The sequence below is a fragment of the Carcharhinus amblyrhynchos genome, unplaced genomic scaffold (assembly GCF_965287045.1).
Source record: "Carcharhinus amblyrhynchos unplaced genomic scaffold, sCarAmb.v2.hapA scaffold_38, whole genome shotgun sequence".
In the NCBI taxonomy this organism is placed as follows: Eukaryota; Metazoa; Chordata; class Chondrichthyes; order Carcharhiniformes; family Carcharhinidae; genus Carcharhinus; species Carcharhinus amblyrhynchos.
In genome coordinates, this window is record NW_027649779.1 from 7238999 (window position 1) to 7253639 (window position 14641).

The following is a 14641-nucleotide window of genomic DNA, read 5'->3' on the forward strand; positions in this document are numbered from 1 at the left end:
ATCATCAAAATTGGCCTTGCCCCGATTTAGAACTTTAACTTGTGAACCAGACCTAGCCTTTTCCATAACTATTTTAAAATTAATAGAATTATGCTCATTGGTCCCAAAGTGCTGCCCATGAACACTTCAGTCACATGCTGCTTTACATCCCGGTTACTTGTTCATATGTATCTTTCCTCAACTTGATATCACAATAAGGACTTCAATTAGTCTCTTATCTTGGGGAAATCAACAATAAATAAACTTTAAAATTTTAAACTTTTACCCAACAGTATCAAAACGCTGTATGATTTAGTGCATAAAACATTAAACTCCAATCCAGTCACAGGAATTATTCACATCAGAAAAAGAATGAACCCTGTCAGAATGGACATAATCCAGTCCTGGATGCGATCAAGAGGGACCATAATATCAGAATCCAACCCTGCAGTCACTCATGAACTCGCTGGTGTCTCAGTAGGTGATAGGACTGAATAAATCCCTTCCCACACTGGCAACAGATGAATGGCCTCTCTCCAGTGTGAATTCGCTGATGCCTTAACAGTTGGAATGACTGAATGAATCCCATCCCACACTCAGAGCAGATGAAAGACCTTGCTGCGGTATGAACCTGCTGGTGTCTCAGGAGGACAGATGACTGAGTGAATCCCTTCCCACAGATGAAACAGGTGAATGGATTCTCCACAGTGTGAATTTGTTGATGTCTCTGCAAGGTGCACAACCGAGTGAACCTCTTTCCACATTCAGTGCATGGGAACGGTCTCTCCTCGGTATGAACTCGCTGGTGTCGCAGCACACTGAATGACCGAGTGAATCCCTTACCACACACACAACAGGAGAATGGGCTCTGACTAGAGTGAATGTATTGGTGTCTCTGTAGATTTCTTGTGCTTTTGAAGCTCTTACCACAGTCTGAACATTTGAAAAGTCTCTTATCAGTGTGAACAAGCTGATGAGAATTGAGATTAGTTAAACTGGTGAATCCCTTCCCACACACACAACAGCTAAATGGTCTCTCCCCAGTGTGAACTTGTTGGTGTACCGTGAGGTGAGATAACTGTGTGAATCCCATCCCACAATGGGAGCAGGTAAATGGCCTTGCCCCAGTGTGAACTCGCTGGTGTCTCAGCAGGGTAGATTTCTGAACAAATCCCTTCCCACACTTGAAGCAAGTGAACGGTCTCTCCCCCGTGTGACTGCATCGATGAATTTCCAGGTCTGATGGGGATCTGATCACTTTACCACAATCTCCACATTTCAGTGGCCTCTGTGTGATGCTGGCGCCAGTGTGACTGTGTTGATGATATTCCAGCTGGGAAGGATAATTGAATCCCTTCCCACCGTCCTCACACTGCCAAGGTTTCTCCATGGTGTTGGTGTTCTTGCCTCTCTCCAAGTTGGATGATCAGCTGAAGCCTCATCCACACACACAACACTTGTATTGGTTCTCCTCGCTGTGAATGGTGTGATTTTTTTCAGGCTGTATAACTTGTTAAAATTCTTTCCACAGTCAGTTCACTGGAACACTCTCACTTGAATGTGTGTTTGTCGGTGCTTTTCCAGTCATACTTACATTTGAAATCTTTTCCCACAAACAGAACAAACATTCTTCTCCTTCCACAGTGTAAGATTGATCATATTCAGATCCAGGTGAATCAAGTGATTCTGTTAAATCTTGATGTGATGTTTGGTTTGAGTTTTTTGTTTGCAAATTCTCCCCTTATAGCACACTGCAAAAGAAATTCAGGAAAATGCTAACTAAATATGGGATAGAAATTCTAATCAGACAATTCCAGTTTCTCTGGGCCATTTTTTTTCCTCTCCAGTCCCTCAAATCTGTAAATCCACATCCCACACGTTCTCCCTCCTCCCTGGGCTGAAATCCAACCCCATCTCACCATTTCTTTCCTCCACTCCCAGTTTTCTCCCTCCCTCTCCTCTGTCTGGGTTCAGTTTGTGAGTGTATTATCAAATAAATCGGTTGGACTAAAACCTGGTGTTGTCAGACTTTTTACTGTGTTTACGCCAGTCCAACGCCGGCATACCCACATCATGGGTTCAGTTCTCCAGCGCCTGTCTGCAGACTGACAATAAAACCCAATGGTTCTTATTGAGGGTGTTGGGGCCTCCAGCGGGTGTTGGGGAATCCTCCCCGCTCACCTCACAATGCCCCGGGGTGATTGACAGCAGGTGCGGACCAATAGGAAGAGGCGGCGGGCCTGGCGGCCCCCCCACCAACCAATCCGACTGAATGAGGGGCGGGGCCCTCAGCGCGCATGCCATTGGCCGCACAGTCTCCCGATAAATATGGCGGCGGGGAGTCTGGGCCTATCTCGGGGAAAACCCGATCTGATTTCCCCTGTTCACAACCCGCACCCGAGCTTTGTATTCGGGGCTTGGCATCGACACGGCGTGTTATTGAAGCCTCCAGCTCACCCGCCGGCTCCATCCCTTCCTCATTACCCACCAGCCGGCTCCATCCCTCCCTCATTACCCACCCGCCGGTTTCTGATGCGATGAGAATTTCCACCGCCTCAATCCTGAGCTGCCAGCAGCATTGCGCATGCTCCACATCACAATGCCCGGGCAGTGATTGACGGAATCTCCGGACCAATAGGAAGAGGGGGCGGGGCTGGAGGACCGCTCGGGAGCGGATGGTCCTCCGAGCAGTGGTTCGCACTGCTGCCTCACGGCGCCAGGGACCCGGGTTCAGTTCCGGCCTCGGGTCACTGTCTTTGTGGAGTTTGCATGTTCTCCCCGTGGGTTTCTTCCGGGTGCTCCGGTTTCCTTCTACAGCCCAAACATGTGCGGGTTTGATGGATGAGTCATGTTGAATATGTGGCGTTGCGGAGATAGGGCAGAGGAGAGGGCCTGGGTGGAATGCTGGTGCAGACTAGATAAGCTGAAGGGCCTCTTTCTGCACTGTCGGGATTCGGATTGAATAAGGGATAGATCTGAGACCGGATCTCCCTCATTGGCGGAGACTGCATCATTTTGAAAGCTGCTTTATGTCAAACTCCAGGAGAAAAACTGGATCTTTCTGTTTGTGGCTTAAAGCAGATGATGGGAAAGGAAAGGATCTGGGGAATAGAACTTTGAACCTAAAAGATCATGGACAGCTGGTGTGTTTGTGAACACCACCGCTTTCAAGTTCCCCTCCAAATTGCACACCATCCTGACTTGGAATTATATTGCATTGTTTCATTGTCACTGCATTGAAATCATGAATTACCTCCCAAAGAGAAGTGGATGGTGTACTGACACCTTATGGACGGCAGCTGATCAAAAAGGTGGCTCACCACCATTTTGGAGTGTGGCTTTTGCCAGCCACACCCATATATTAAGTGAACATCCATGTTTGCCCATTTTAACAGCTTGTGAAGTAATCCTCAAAATTTCAAACTACCCAACTGATTAAGGGAAATGTGCAAAGCTAATGTGTAGAAAGTAGCTGTATCTTGCTTGTTTCTGTACATTATTTAGATTTCACTATTTCCACAGCCTCCAGTAAATCAATGCCATAAAATCAATTTCTGAAATAATTGAGATTCTAAGGGCAGCACCATAGCTAGCATTACTGCCTCACAGCACCAGTGACCCAGGTTTGTTTCCTGGCTTGGGGTACTGTCTTTGCAGAGTATGCATGTCCTGCCCGTGTCTGTGTGTGTTTTCCTTCCCTGTGTTCTGGTTTCCTGCCACAGTCCAAAAACGTGCTGGTTGGGTGCATTGGCCATGCTAAATTCTTCCTCAGCATACCTGAACAAATACCAGTGTATGGGTACAAGGGGATTTTAACAGGAACTTAATTGTAGTGTTAATGTAAGCCCAGTTGTGAAACTAATGAATAAAATAAATTGTGTTACGAGCCCCATTTGCAGATAGTATGCAGTGTATAATTTAATCCTGGGATAATTGCGGTCACTAACTTTCCTCTTGTAATTATGGCAGATCATAGATGCTAATTCCGGTCACATTAATGGCCTAGTTATTGAAAGAAAATCTGAAATAGATTACAAGGAGACAGAGCATAATGTTGTTGTAACTCTGTCATCCAATATTCTCTTAACATTGATCATAGCTGCGCCAATGTGTTAGAACATTGCACTTTATCTAACAGGCACCATTCGCATTGTACATCTTCATAATTAATCGCATTATACCTGATATTCATGTGCTACTGAGATATATATAACTGTAGTAGATGGTTTCTGCTCTTATTTCTACCTTTGGCTTTCAATTTCTGAACAATTCCAATGTCCTTCTCTGAATTGAGATAATGGTCTGTGCAATCAGGTCTCTAAATGATATGTATCCTAGTTTTATTATTGGCCCTTCAGCCCCAGCTTTCACGCGATAACAACAAATAAATTATTACAAACCATTTTTCCATTCAATGGCGGGGCGTTTACCCAGCATCCCAAGCGACGAGGAATGCCTTCTATCCAGGCTATCACCAGCGCGCAGGCGCAGTGGTGCCCGTGTTCTGAGCATGCGCAGAGGGAGAGCTCGGGACATGAGGTTGTTGTTTCTTGTCTCCGTGGCGGGTCAGGAAGCGGCGTGTCTGAGGGAGAGATGGGCGCAAAGAGAGGGCGGTAAGGTTTCATGAACAGTTCGTGAACTTCAATCTCCTAACAGGAAGGTCCTGGGCCAGTCCGGGGTTTGTCCAGAGCCATTCTGCTTCTGCAGAAACAAGCATGGATAAAGGGAAGTTATCTTTTGTCGGGCAGTGCGCATGCGCGTTGCTCCCTGTCAGCAGGAGGAGAGAATGTTGTGATTCTCAGAGAATCCCCACAGCGCGGGAAGAGGCCATTCGGCCCATCGAGTCTGTACCCACCACAACCCCAGCCAGGCCCCATCCCCTTAACCCCATGCATTTAGTTTAGCTAGTCCCCCTGACAAGAAGGAGCAGTTTAGCATGGCCAATTCACCTAACCTGTGGGAGGAAACAGGAGCATCTGGAGGAAACCCATGCAGGCAGGAAGAGACAGTGTAAACTCCACATTGACAGTAACCCGAGCTGGGAATCGAACCCATGTCCCTGGCACTCTGAGACAGCAATGTCAACCACTGTGCCGCCCCCTCATTTAGAAGTTAATGTTTTGTGCAGACCTACGCTTAGTGACAGATTCCTTTCCCCAACAGATATTAATGTATTGGTTGGGTTTTAACAAAAACCCAGCTGCTTTCATGGTGAATTTTTCCTTCGTGCTGTCACCATAAATTACCAGATTCATTCAGCTCAATTTCACAACCTGCCTTTGTGTTTTTGTGGGTTATCTCTCATTCTCTTGTTTCTGTTTTAAATCAATTTCACAGGTTTTAGGAGGACTTGCAGTCAGGAAATTCAAGCCATGCATCACATCCGGATCTGACAGTTGCACATCTTATCACAACGTGAATATCATCGGATTTTGAACATGGAAGAAAAAAGCACCATTCACAGTGAGGAGAAACCGTACATTTGTTCTGTGTGTGGACAAGGCTTCAACCAATCATCTGGCCTGTCGAAACACAAGCGCATTCACACCAGGAAGAAACCGTGGAAATGTGAGGATTGTGGGAAGGGATTCACATCCCCATCTCACCTTGAAAAGCATTGTCGCTGTCACACTGGGGAGAAGCCATTCACCTGCTCTGACTGTGGGAAGGGCTTCACTCAGTCAACCAACTTGCTGAGACACCAGCGAGTTCACAGTGGGGAGAGGCCATTGGCCTCCTCTGAGTGTGCAATGAAACGCCAACGAGTTCACACCGGGGAGAAGCCATTCATCTGCTCCGAGTGTGGGAAAAGATTCACAAGGTCATCTAACCTGCTGATGCACCAGCGAGTTCACACTGAAGAGAGACCTTTTAAATGCTCAGACTGTGGGAACTGCTTTAAAAGTTCTGGGGAACTTCTGTCCCATCAACGTGTTCACACTAATGCGAGACCGTTCAGGTGCTCTGACTGTGGGAGTGGATTCAAGTCATCCTATGCCCTATCTAGACACCAGCGCACTCACACTGATGAGAGACCTTTCAAGTGCTCTCAGTGTGGCACTGCATTCAGGCAATTGAGTAACCTGTCTGAACACCAGCGCACTCACACTGGAGAGAGGCCATTCACTTGCTCTCAGTGTGGGAAGGGATTCGCTCATTCATGTACCCTGCAGAAACACCAACGAATTCACACTCACGAGAAACCTTGCATCTGCTCCAAGTGTGGAAGAGGATTCACTCAGCTATCAACTCTGCTGAAACACCAGCAAGTTCACACTACTGAGAGACCATTTAAATGCTCAGAATGTGAGAAGAGCTATAAAAGTTCTGGGGAACTGATGCGCCATCAACGTGTTCACACTGACGAGAGACCCTTTACGTGCTCTCACTGTGGGACAGGGTTCAAGACATCATCTGCCCTCACTTCACACCAGCGCACTCACACTGAGGAGAGACCGTTTAAATGCCCAGACTGTGGGAAATGCTATAAACGTTCAGGGGAACTGGTACGTCATCAACGTGTTCACACTGGGGAGAGACCTTTTAAATGCCCAGACTGTAGGAAACGTTTTAAAAGTTCCAGCAATCTGGTGTCCCATCAATGTGTTCACACTGGGGAGAGACCGTTCAGGTGCTCTGACTGTGGGACTAAGTTCAGAGAATTATCTCATCTCACTGTGCACCGGCGCACTCACACTGGGGAGAGGCCATTCACCTGCTCTGTGTGTGGGAAGGCATTTGTTTCTTCATCCAACCTGCTGACACACCAGCGAGTTCACAAATGACTACAGTGATGGGATTTTGCCGTTATTTACATCCAGAAATGAAGCATGTTGATCAGGCTCTGTTTCTGCTGATGTTCATAAACTCCATCTCAGTTGGAGCTGAGTTAATATTCTAGATAAATGTTAAATCAATCAGATTTATGTTTAGTACACAGTGTGTTGAATCTTTTTAATACCTTGAACATGGGTCAATTCCTATTGAAGGTCTCTCCCTCGCCCTTGTCTCCTCCATCATTACCTCCAACAACAAGCGAGGAGTTCATGGACCTTCTTTGTCATTAAGTTTGAGACAATCTGATCAGCTATTTCTGCTGCTTCCCTCCCTTCCACTAGCCCACCGGCCAAACTGTCTTTACCATGGACAATCCACCTGACCTATTGATTTTTGTGGGAAACAGGAGCACCCGAAAGAAACTCATGCAGACACAAGAGAATGGACAATTTCTACAAAGACAGTCCCCTGAGGCCGGAATTGAACCCAGGTCACTGGTGCTGTGAGGCAGCAGTGCTAACCACTGTACCACCACTGTGCTGCCCTACCTCATCTACTGACACCTCAGTGAGTTCATGTGTCTTCAGGAGCTGCATTCTGCAGTTATTGCTGCTGTTTATCACATTCAAGAAAAATTGTGTGGGATATTCCTGAGGCGTCTAAGAACTGTATCCCAACCACTCTCTTCCATGGTTCAGAGCTCCTCAACATGGTCTGTACTGTGGCACAGTGGTTGGCACTGCTGCCTCACAGCGCCAGGGACCCGGGTTCAATTCCCAGCTTGGGTCACTGTCTGTGCAGAGTTTGCACAGTCTCCCTGTGTCTGTGTGGGTTTCCACTGGGTGCTTCAGTCCAAGGATGTGAGGGTTGGGTGAATTGGCCATGCGAAATTGCCCCTTAGTGTCGGGGCACGAGCTAAGATAAATTCATGGCGTTGTGGGGATAGGACCTGTGTGGGATTGTGGTCAGTGCAGATTCAATGTACTGAATGGCCTCCTTCTGCACTGTAGGGTTCAATGACACAGAACAAAAGACTCTTTTACAACTGTGTTTCGAGTTGGGAAGAACACTGGTGAATGCTGGCAATGTGCTGTTAAATCAGAGATTGGTTTAAATCTGGGATCTGTTCCTGACTGAGAGTGAAACAGCAGGTTTAAATTTAAATGACTGGTCAACATTTTGTGAAGATTATTTTTAATTCATTGCTTGTGGCCTTTCCCTAACTGCCCTTGAACTGAGTGGCTTGTTTGTTCGGCCATTCTGGAGTCAACCACATCGTGTGGACCTGGAGGCACATGAAAGACTTACAGATGCTACCAGACCTGCTGAGATTTTCCAGCATCCTGTGGTCTTATTCTGGAGTTGTATAAATTCCTTCTCTAAAGGGCACAAATGAACATCAGTGAACCAAATGGGTTTTAACAGCAATGGTTTCATGGTCATCACTAGGCCTTTACAGATTTTTATTAAATTTGGATTTCACCATTTGCTGTGGTGTGATTGGAAGCTGGCTCCCCAGAGCATTACCCTCAGATTCTGGGTTACTAGTCCAGTGACAATACCACCACACCATCAGATTGAGAGCATTTGTGTGACAGTCCTGAGTCTACAACTTTCAGGCTGGTGTTAATATGTTTAAAATAAACTGTTTTAAAATAAATCAATTCAAGTCTACATTATATACTAGTTGAGGGAATTCACAGGAACTTGGAGACAACAGACATGAGGAGCTGCAGTGTGTTTGCAGGAATGCCCTGTTTTATTAATGTAAATGTGTGTTCTGACACCAGGATAACTAAAAATACACAAACCTGGAACATCCCCTGACTCCAATCCCAACAGTTACTCTGGGATTACTCCTTCTGTTCAGTGAGTTCAGGGGAATGCTGACAGAGGGAATGGAGCAGGGAGTGAGGATCCCTGGGGTGATGTTCAGTGAGTTCAGGGAGATTAGAGGGAATGGAGTAGGGAAGGGAATGGAGAGAGAGGATCCTGGGATGATGTCGATAACCTTGAGGTGAATGGAGAAACAGTCAATCGGTGTGAGTTTGATGCTGCTGTGGAGAAGGTGCAATGTCCTTTCACTGATTCTGTAGCTGTAGAAATAGAGTTTCAGCCAAACGGGGCCTCTGTGAAATGACAGCAGACAAAAAAAGAGGGTCAGATTTCACTGACCACCAGCTTAAAGCTCTCCTGTTCCACTTTAAACTCTGCAACACTCTCACCTTTTCTCTCCCACAATATTCAGCCTTCAGTAACCCGAGCTGGTGGAAATACAATTGTTCCCTATTTGCTGACTCATTTTACCATCACTCCTGTTCTTCCAGCACAATCCCTGATCCCCACTTCCACTGCTGAAGAACACTAACAGACCTCCCTCTCTCCGTGTTCGAGTCTTCAATGTTCACCTTTTCAGTAGGTTAGGGTTTCAATTGAGAATCATAACACATCCCATTTCCATCTCCTCATGGTGTATGGGCCAGATCAAGTAAATTTTTCTTTAAACAATCTCTTTAACCCTTCTCCCCAAAATCCAGCATCTACAAGGCACAACTCTTGTCCAATTGAATAAGCTCCAATTTTCTGAATTATTGCAGCTCCAACAACTCAGGAAGCTCAACACCATTCAAGACAAAGTAGCTTTATTGGCAATCCCTCAACAAACATATACTCACTCCAACACTGACTCACATGGCAGCTGTGTGTACCACCTTCAAGATGCACTGCAAGCCCTCACCAAGACTTCTTTGACAGCATCTTGCAAACCCGCAACTTCGAGCACCTCAGAGATGGGCAGCAAACACATGGGAACATCATCACCTGCAAATTCCCCTCCAAGTCACTCACCATCTATACTTAGAGATTGATGACAATGTGAAATTCAGTGCCACAGAAACTAGCTGGACAACTCATTCTTATAGTTTAAAAAGAAAACGTGATGAGTACATGAGGGAAAGGAGATTAGAAAAATGAAAGGCTGAAATGAGGGAGATGGAATGGGAGTAGTCTTGTGTGAAATATAAACATCAGCACGGACTAGTTAAACCGAACAGTCTCCTTCCAGACTGGATATTCTCTACAATTCATGTAATCTCTGATCAGCATTTTCCACCATTTGCACTGCACATGTTCAGAGTATAACCTGATGCTGAGAAATCACACTGAGCTCCTGTACTCATTAATGTCCACAGAAATTGTCATTTGTAAAATTATGAATTGTAACATTGTCATTGAAATCAATGAGCAGAAATTTTCATCAACCAGATCCACTCTCGAAAAGACATGGCTGAGAATCTTCTCCCAAACAACACTCTCTCTCAGATCTTTTAAGCAAGAATCCATTTCCAGGATTTCAATCCCTCCTTTCACTATTCTTCTGTATTAGATTACCACATGCATTCAAGCTTCCACACAATCTCTCTGGTATCCAGCCATGCCAGCAGAACACTACTGTTTCACAGGTGGTACAAAGTCCCCAACCTTAGGATTATTTCAGGATCTGTCTTTTTGCCAGCCAATTTCACCAGGTGTGTTGTCTTTAACTAGAAACCTCTCTTTGCTCCTTTCTTTAACTTCAGGGAACAGTATTTTGTTCAGATTCCCTTTGACTTCAGTTTTCCTCAGACTTTTTGAATTCCCTGGTTTCTGGAACTATCTGCTCTTTAACTTCTGGGATTTTCTTTCTTGCCCTTGCTCCATTGTTCTGCCTAATGTTTCTGGCAGTTTCCTCTTCAGCTAACTCAAAAATTATTTCTAACCAGAAATGGCCACTGGTCGCCAAGTAACAACTTTGTCTTTCTTTACACTCGTGTTTTTCACATTGTAAATTCTCCAAACACAATGCAGGCACAGTTTGGAATGAAACCAAAACCCTGTACATGCAAACACCTTTATTTAACATTATGAAAGTTTTAACCCTTTTGTACACAGAAACACTGAATTAAACTCGCTTAAATCTATACCGTATTACTAATATCCAACAATACAAATATAGATTACTAAATCTACTTCTCGATAGGGAGAAGCTAAGGAAAGCTGAGTTAAGGTTGGGCAAATTTTTAGTCACAGTTTGACCCAGTGGCAGGAAAGCAGCTGATCAGTTGTCTCAATCTTAGTGAAAAATGAGCTCCATGAGCTCCTCAGACTTCTTGTTGAGGTGAGGATGGAGGAGAGAGGGAGAACCCTTCAAAAGGAACTAAATCAGAAAATGCTGGAATGCTATGTTCTGTCTGTAAAGCGCACAAGAAACAATACTTTTCACTGTATCCCAATACAAGTGACAATAATAACTCAAACAAAAAAATCAGATCAAAATCAGATACTGCAGATTCTGGAAATTGAACTGCAAAACTGAGTGAATCTCTTCCCAAACTCAGAGCAGGTGAACGCCTCTCCCCAGTGTGAACTCGCTGGTGTACAGTCAGTCGAAATGATTTCCTGAACCCAGTCTCACAGTAAAAGCAGCTGAATGGTGTCTCAGTGTGAACATGTTGATGAGACAATAGTTTTCCACAGCTTTTATAGCAGTTCTCACAGTCTGGGCATTTAAAAGGTCCCTCCCCAGTGGGAAGCAGGGGTGCTTGGAGAGTAGATTATTGAGTGAATCCCTTCCAATACGGTCCTGAACCAGAACCCCTAAATTATGTTAGGAAGCCAGATTAGATCCAAAAAAATTTTTCTATTTTGGCATAAATGTGAGGATAGGATGCTTCACTCCAGGAATAATTCCAATGACAAATTAGGGATCTTTCATGGTAAAACAAACTTTATTTAATAACAGCTTAAATATAATTCCAAAAAATGAAGGAGCTTAACTAATAACAATTGAACAGTATTTAAAAGTGAAAGGATACTACTTTAATTTCTAACTTAGCACAATTTCAGTTCTAATATGCAACATTCCTCACATTTAGATCCCACTTAAATGACAGTTAAAAACCATAAATATACTTGCTATAATGAGCTTTCAGAGAGAAGACAAGTCTTAGAGTTTAGAAGGCTGAGGAAGGATCTTATAGAGACGTATAAGGTAATGAAGGGGATGGATAGGGTAGAGGTAGAGAGATTCTTCCCGCTGAGAAAGAATAGCAGGACTAGAGGGCACAGCGTCAAGATAAGCGGGGGGGGGGGGGGGGGGTGCAGTTTAGATCAGAGTTGAGGAGGAACTTCTTCACTCAAAGGGTGGTGAGTCTCTGGAATTCTCTGCACGTTGAAGTGGTGGAGGTTACCTCGCTGAATATATTAAAGTCACGGAAAGATAGGTTTCTGATAAACAGGGGAATTAAGGGTTATGGGGAGAAAGCAGGAAAGTGGAACTGATCCTGTTCAGATCAGCCATGATCTTATTGAATGGCGGGGCAGGCTCGAAGGGCTAGATGGCCTACTCCTGCTCCTATTTCTTATGTTCTTAGAGCAGCTTGCAGAAACCTTCTATCTTCAAACAGTCCCCAGTGTACTTCCAGCTCTGACAGGTAACGGAAACTCTCCACACAATCATTTTCATGGTTTCTCCCTAGTTTGAAATTCAATCACAATAATTAGTTGTGAATTCGTTGGTGTGTCAGAAGATTCGATGAGGTAACATATCCCTTCCCACACTGCAAGCAGGTGAATGGCCTCTCTCCAGTGTGAACCCGCTGATGTATTGCTAGTTTAGACGACTGACTGAATCCCTTCTCACACACAGAACAGATGAATGGCCTGTCCTCTGTGTGGATTCGCTGGTGTATTGCTAGGTTGGATGAATGATTGAATCCTTTCCCACACACAGAGCAGATGAATGGTTTCTCCCCAGTGTGAACTCGCTGGTGTGTCAGCAGAGTTGATGACCGAGTGAATCCTTTCCCACACACAGAGCAGGTGAATGGCCTCTCCCCAGTGTGAATTCGCTGGTGTGTGAACAAGGTGGCTGACTGAGCAAATCCCTTTCCACACACAGAGCAGGTGAATGGCCTCTCCCCAGTGTGAACTCGCTGGTGTTTCAACAAAGTAGATGAGTCAGCAAATCCCTTCCCACACTGGGCGCAAGTGAATGGCCTCTCCTGAGTGTGAGCTCGCTGGTGTATCAGCAGAGTGGATGCGTGAGAAAATCCCTTCCCACATTCAGAGCAGGTGAATGGTTTCTCCCCAGTGTGAACTCGCTGGTGTATTGCTAGATTGGATGACTGATTGAATCCCTTCCCACAGTGGGAGCAGGTGAACGGTCTCTCCTCAGCATGAGTCCTCTGATGTATATTTAAGCTGGATAACTGAGTGAATCCCTTCCCACACTGAGAGCAGGTAAATGGCCTCTCCCCAGTGTGACTGCGTCGATGAGTTTCCAGCAGGGATGGGTAATTGAATTCCTTCCCACAATCCTCACACTTCCATGCCATCTCCCTGTTGTGACTGTAATTATGTTCCTAAAGGCCAGATGATTAGTTGAAGTCTCGTCCTCAAACAGAACACGTGTACAGTTTCTCTCCACTGTGAATGGTGCTTTTTTCTTCCAATTTCAAAATACAATGATATTCAGGTTACAATAAATGGCCGACTCATCAGATTCTGATATCATGTTTTGTTTCAGTTTCTCGACTGCAGATTTTCTTCTTGTAAACCCCTGGGAAATTGATTTAAAACAGAAAAAAATTGAGTGAGAAAGAACCCACAAAAACACAAAGGTGGGTTGTGAAATTGAACTGAATAAATCTGGTAATTTGTGGAGTTGTCGTGAGGAAAGGGTAACCAAAAAAGCTGCTGGATAGTCATACAAACCCAACTGGTTCACTGATGTCCTTCAGGGAATGAAACCTGCCACACGGTCTGGGTCTGCACGAGACTTTGGGAGGAGGCAGAGAGACGTAGGAGTAGCCGGTAGTGAAGGCAAGGGATTTTATACATCTACAGCTTGACAAGAACTTTGACAGAATCTCACGAACCCTCAACTCCACTAGAAGGACCAAGATAGCAAATGGATATAAACAACATCACCTCTGAGTTCCTCCAACCACACACTATTCTGACTTATCTGACATCCAGTACTAAAAGAACAGAAATTTCTTTCATATAAATACTAGGAAGACAACCCATTGTCTTCAGTCCACCCTAAAAAATCCACTCTGTCACCAGCAACTCTATCCTTCTTCCCAGTAACGTATCTGACCTGAATCAGGCTGTTCACAACCCTGGTGAAATATTTCACCCCAAGATGAGCTTCCAGCCACACATCATCATCATCAAGACTGTCTATTTCCACCTCAGTAACATCGCCCAATTCCACCCCAGTCTCAGCTCATCTGGAACTCTCATCCATTCCATTGTGATGTGAAACTCAGGGGAATGGGAATATTGAGGGGGAATTGGATCATCTGAATTACTCCAAAGAGGGTTGGCATGGATTTGAGTTGCCAGATGGATTCCTTCTGTGTTGTAATGTCTCCATCAGTGGACATAGGTAACGTTGACACAGTGCCTTTTCAAGACAAGAAATAGGGAATCATAAATAACATAGCACGTACATACAACTACATTAAACATATCTCTGTCCCAGGTGAATTTACAGTTCATTTAAACAACCTTCTCCTGGGAAAACTCCCCCTTTAATTGTGAACGTTAGTTAAGAGGTTATCTTGTTACCCAGATAAATAAAGGGGACAACCTGAGGGAGCTAAAAGATGTCAATATCTTTGAGAGAGAGAAAGATACCTGGGCCAAGTCCTGTTCCTAATTCCGATGTTCGTCTATAATCGTTCCAGAGCCTGCAGCCTCCCTGGATTCACTCCCTTACCCTTCAGTTGTTGCAGGTCCCCAATTTCCCCCAGAATGAGAAATGGAAAGGGGGAGACATTGATTTCCTCCCAGATGTTGCCCAGAGGAGGAAGTGTCTTCTAAAGCTCATTGGCTAACT

At 44.9% G+C, this 14641-nt stretch overlaps 3 protein-coding genes across 3 annotated transcripts; 1 reads left to right on the forward strand and 2 right to left on the reverse strand.

The window, feature by feature from the left end:
* Positions 1 to 423: 423 nt before the first annotated feature.
* On the reverse strand, positions 424 to 2552 carry LOC145362517 (uncharacterized). The gene is made up of 2 exons (XM_080218536.1): positions 2499 to 2552; positions 424 to 1730 (listed from the first exon to the last, which is right to left on the reverse strand). The coding sequence occupies exon 2, from the start codon at positions 1367 to 1369 to the stop codon at positions 431 to 433; it is 939 nt and encodes a 312-aa protein (XP_080074662.1). The 5' UTR covers positions 1370 to 1730; positions 2499 to 2552; the 3' UTR covers positions 424 to 430.
* A 1974-nt stretch (positions 2553 to 4526) lies between these two features.
* LOC145362497 (uncharacterized) lies at positions 4527 to 6943 on the forward strand. Its single transcript, XM_080218517.1, has 2 exons — positions 4527 to 4592; positions 5317 to 6943. The coding sequence occupies exon 2, from the start codon at positions 5418 to 5420 to the stop codon at positions 6762 to 6764; it is 1347 nt and encodes a 448-aa protein (XP_080074643.1). The 5' UTR covers positions 4527 to 4592; positions 5317 to 5417; the 3' UTR covers positions 6765 to 6943.
* A 4435-nt stretch (positions 6944 to 11378) lies between these two features.
* Positions 11379 to 14513, reverse strand: LOC145362524 (uncharacterized). The gene is made up of 2 exons (XM_080218544.1): positions 14440 to 14513; positions 11379 to 13354 (listed from the first exon to the last, which is right to left on the reverse strand). Exon 2 carries the CDS (start codon positions 13128 to 13130, stop codon positions 12294 to 12296), a length of 837 nt encoding a protein of 278 aa, XP_080074670.1. The 5' UTR covers positions 13131 to 13354; positions 14440 to 14513; the 3' UTR covers positions 11379 to 12293.
* Positions 14514 to 14641: the final 128 nt, after the last annotated feature.

What these genes read in the sequence shown, in the direction of transcription:
- LOC145362517 (XM_080218536.1), bottom strand. Translation starts at nt 1,369, where the DNA reads ATGGAGAAACCTTGGCAGTGTGAGGACGGTGGGAAGGGATTCAATTAT.
- LOC145362497 (XM_080218517.1), top strand. Translation starts at nt 5,418, where the DNA reads ATGGAAGAAAAAAGCACCATTCACAGTGAGGAGAAACCGTACATTTGT.
- LOC145362524 (XM_080218544.1), bottom strand. Translation starts at nt 13,130, where the DNA reads ATGGCATGGAAGTGTGAGGATTGTGGGAAGGAATTCAATTACCCATCC.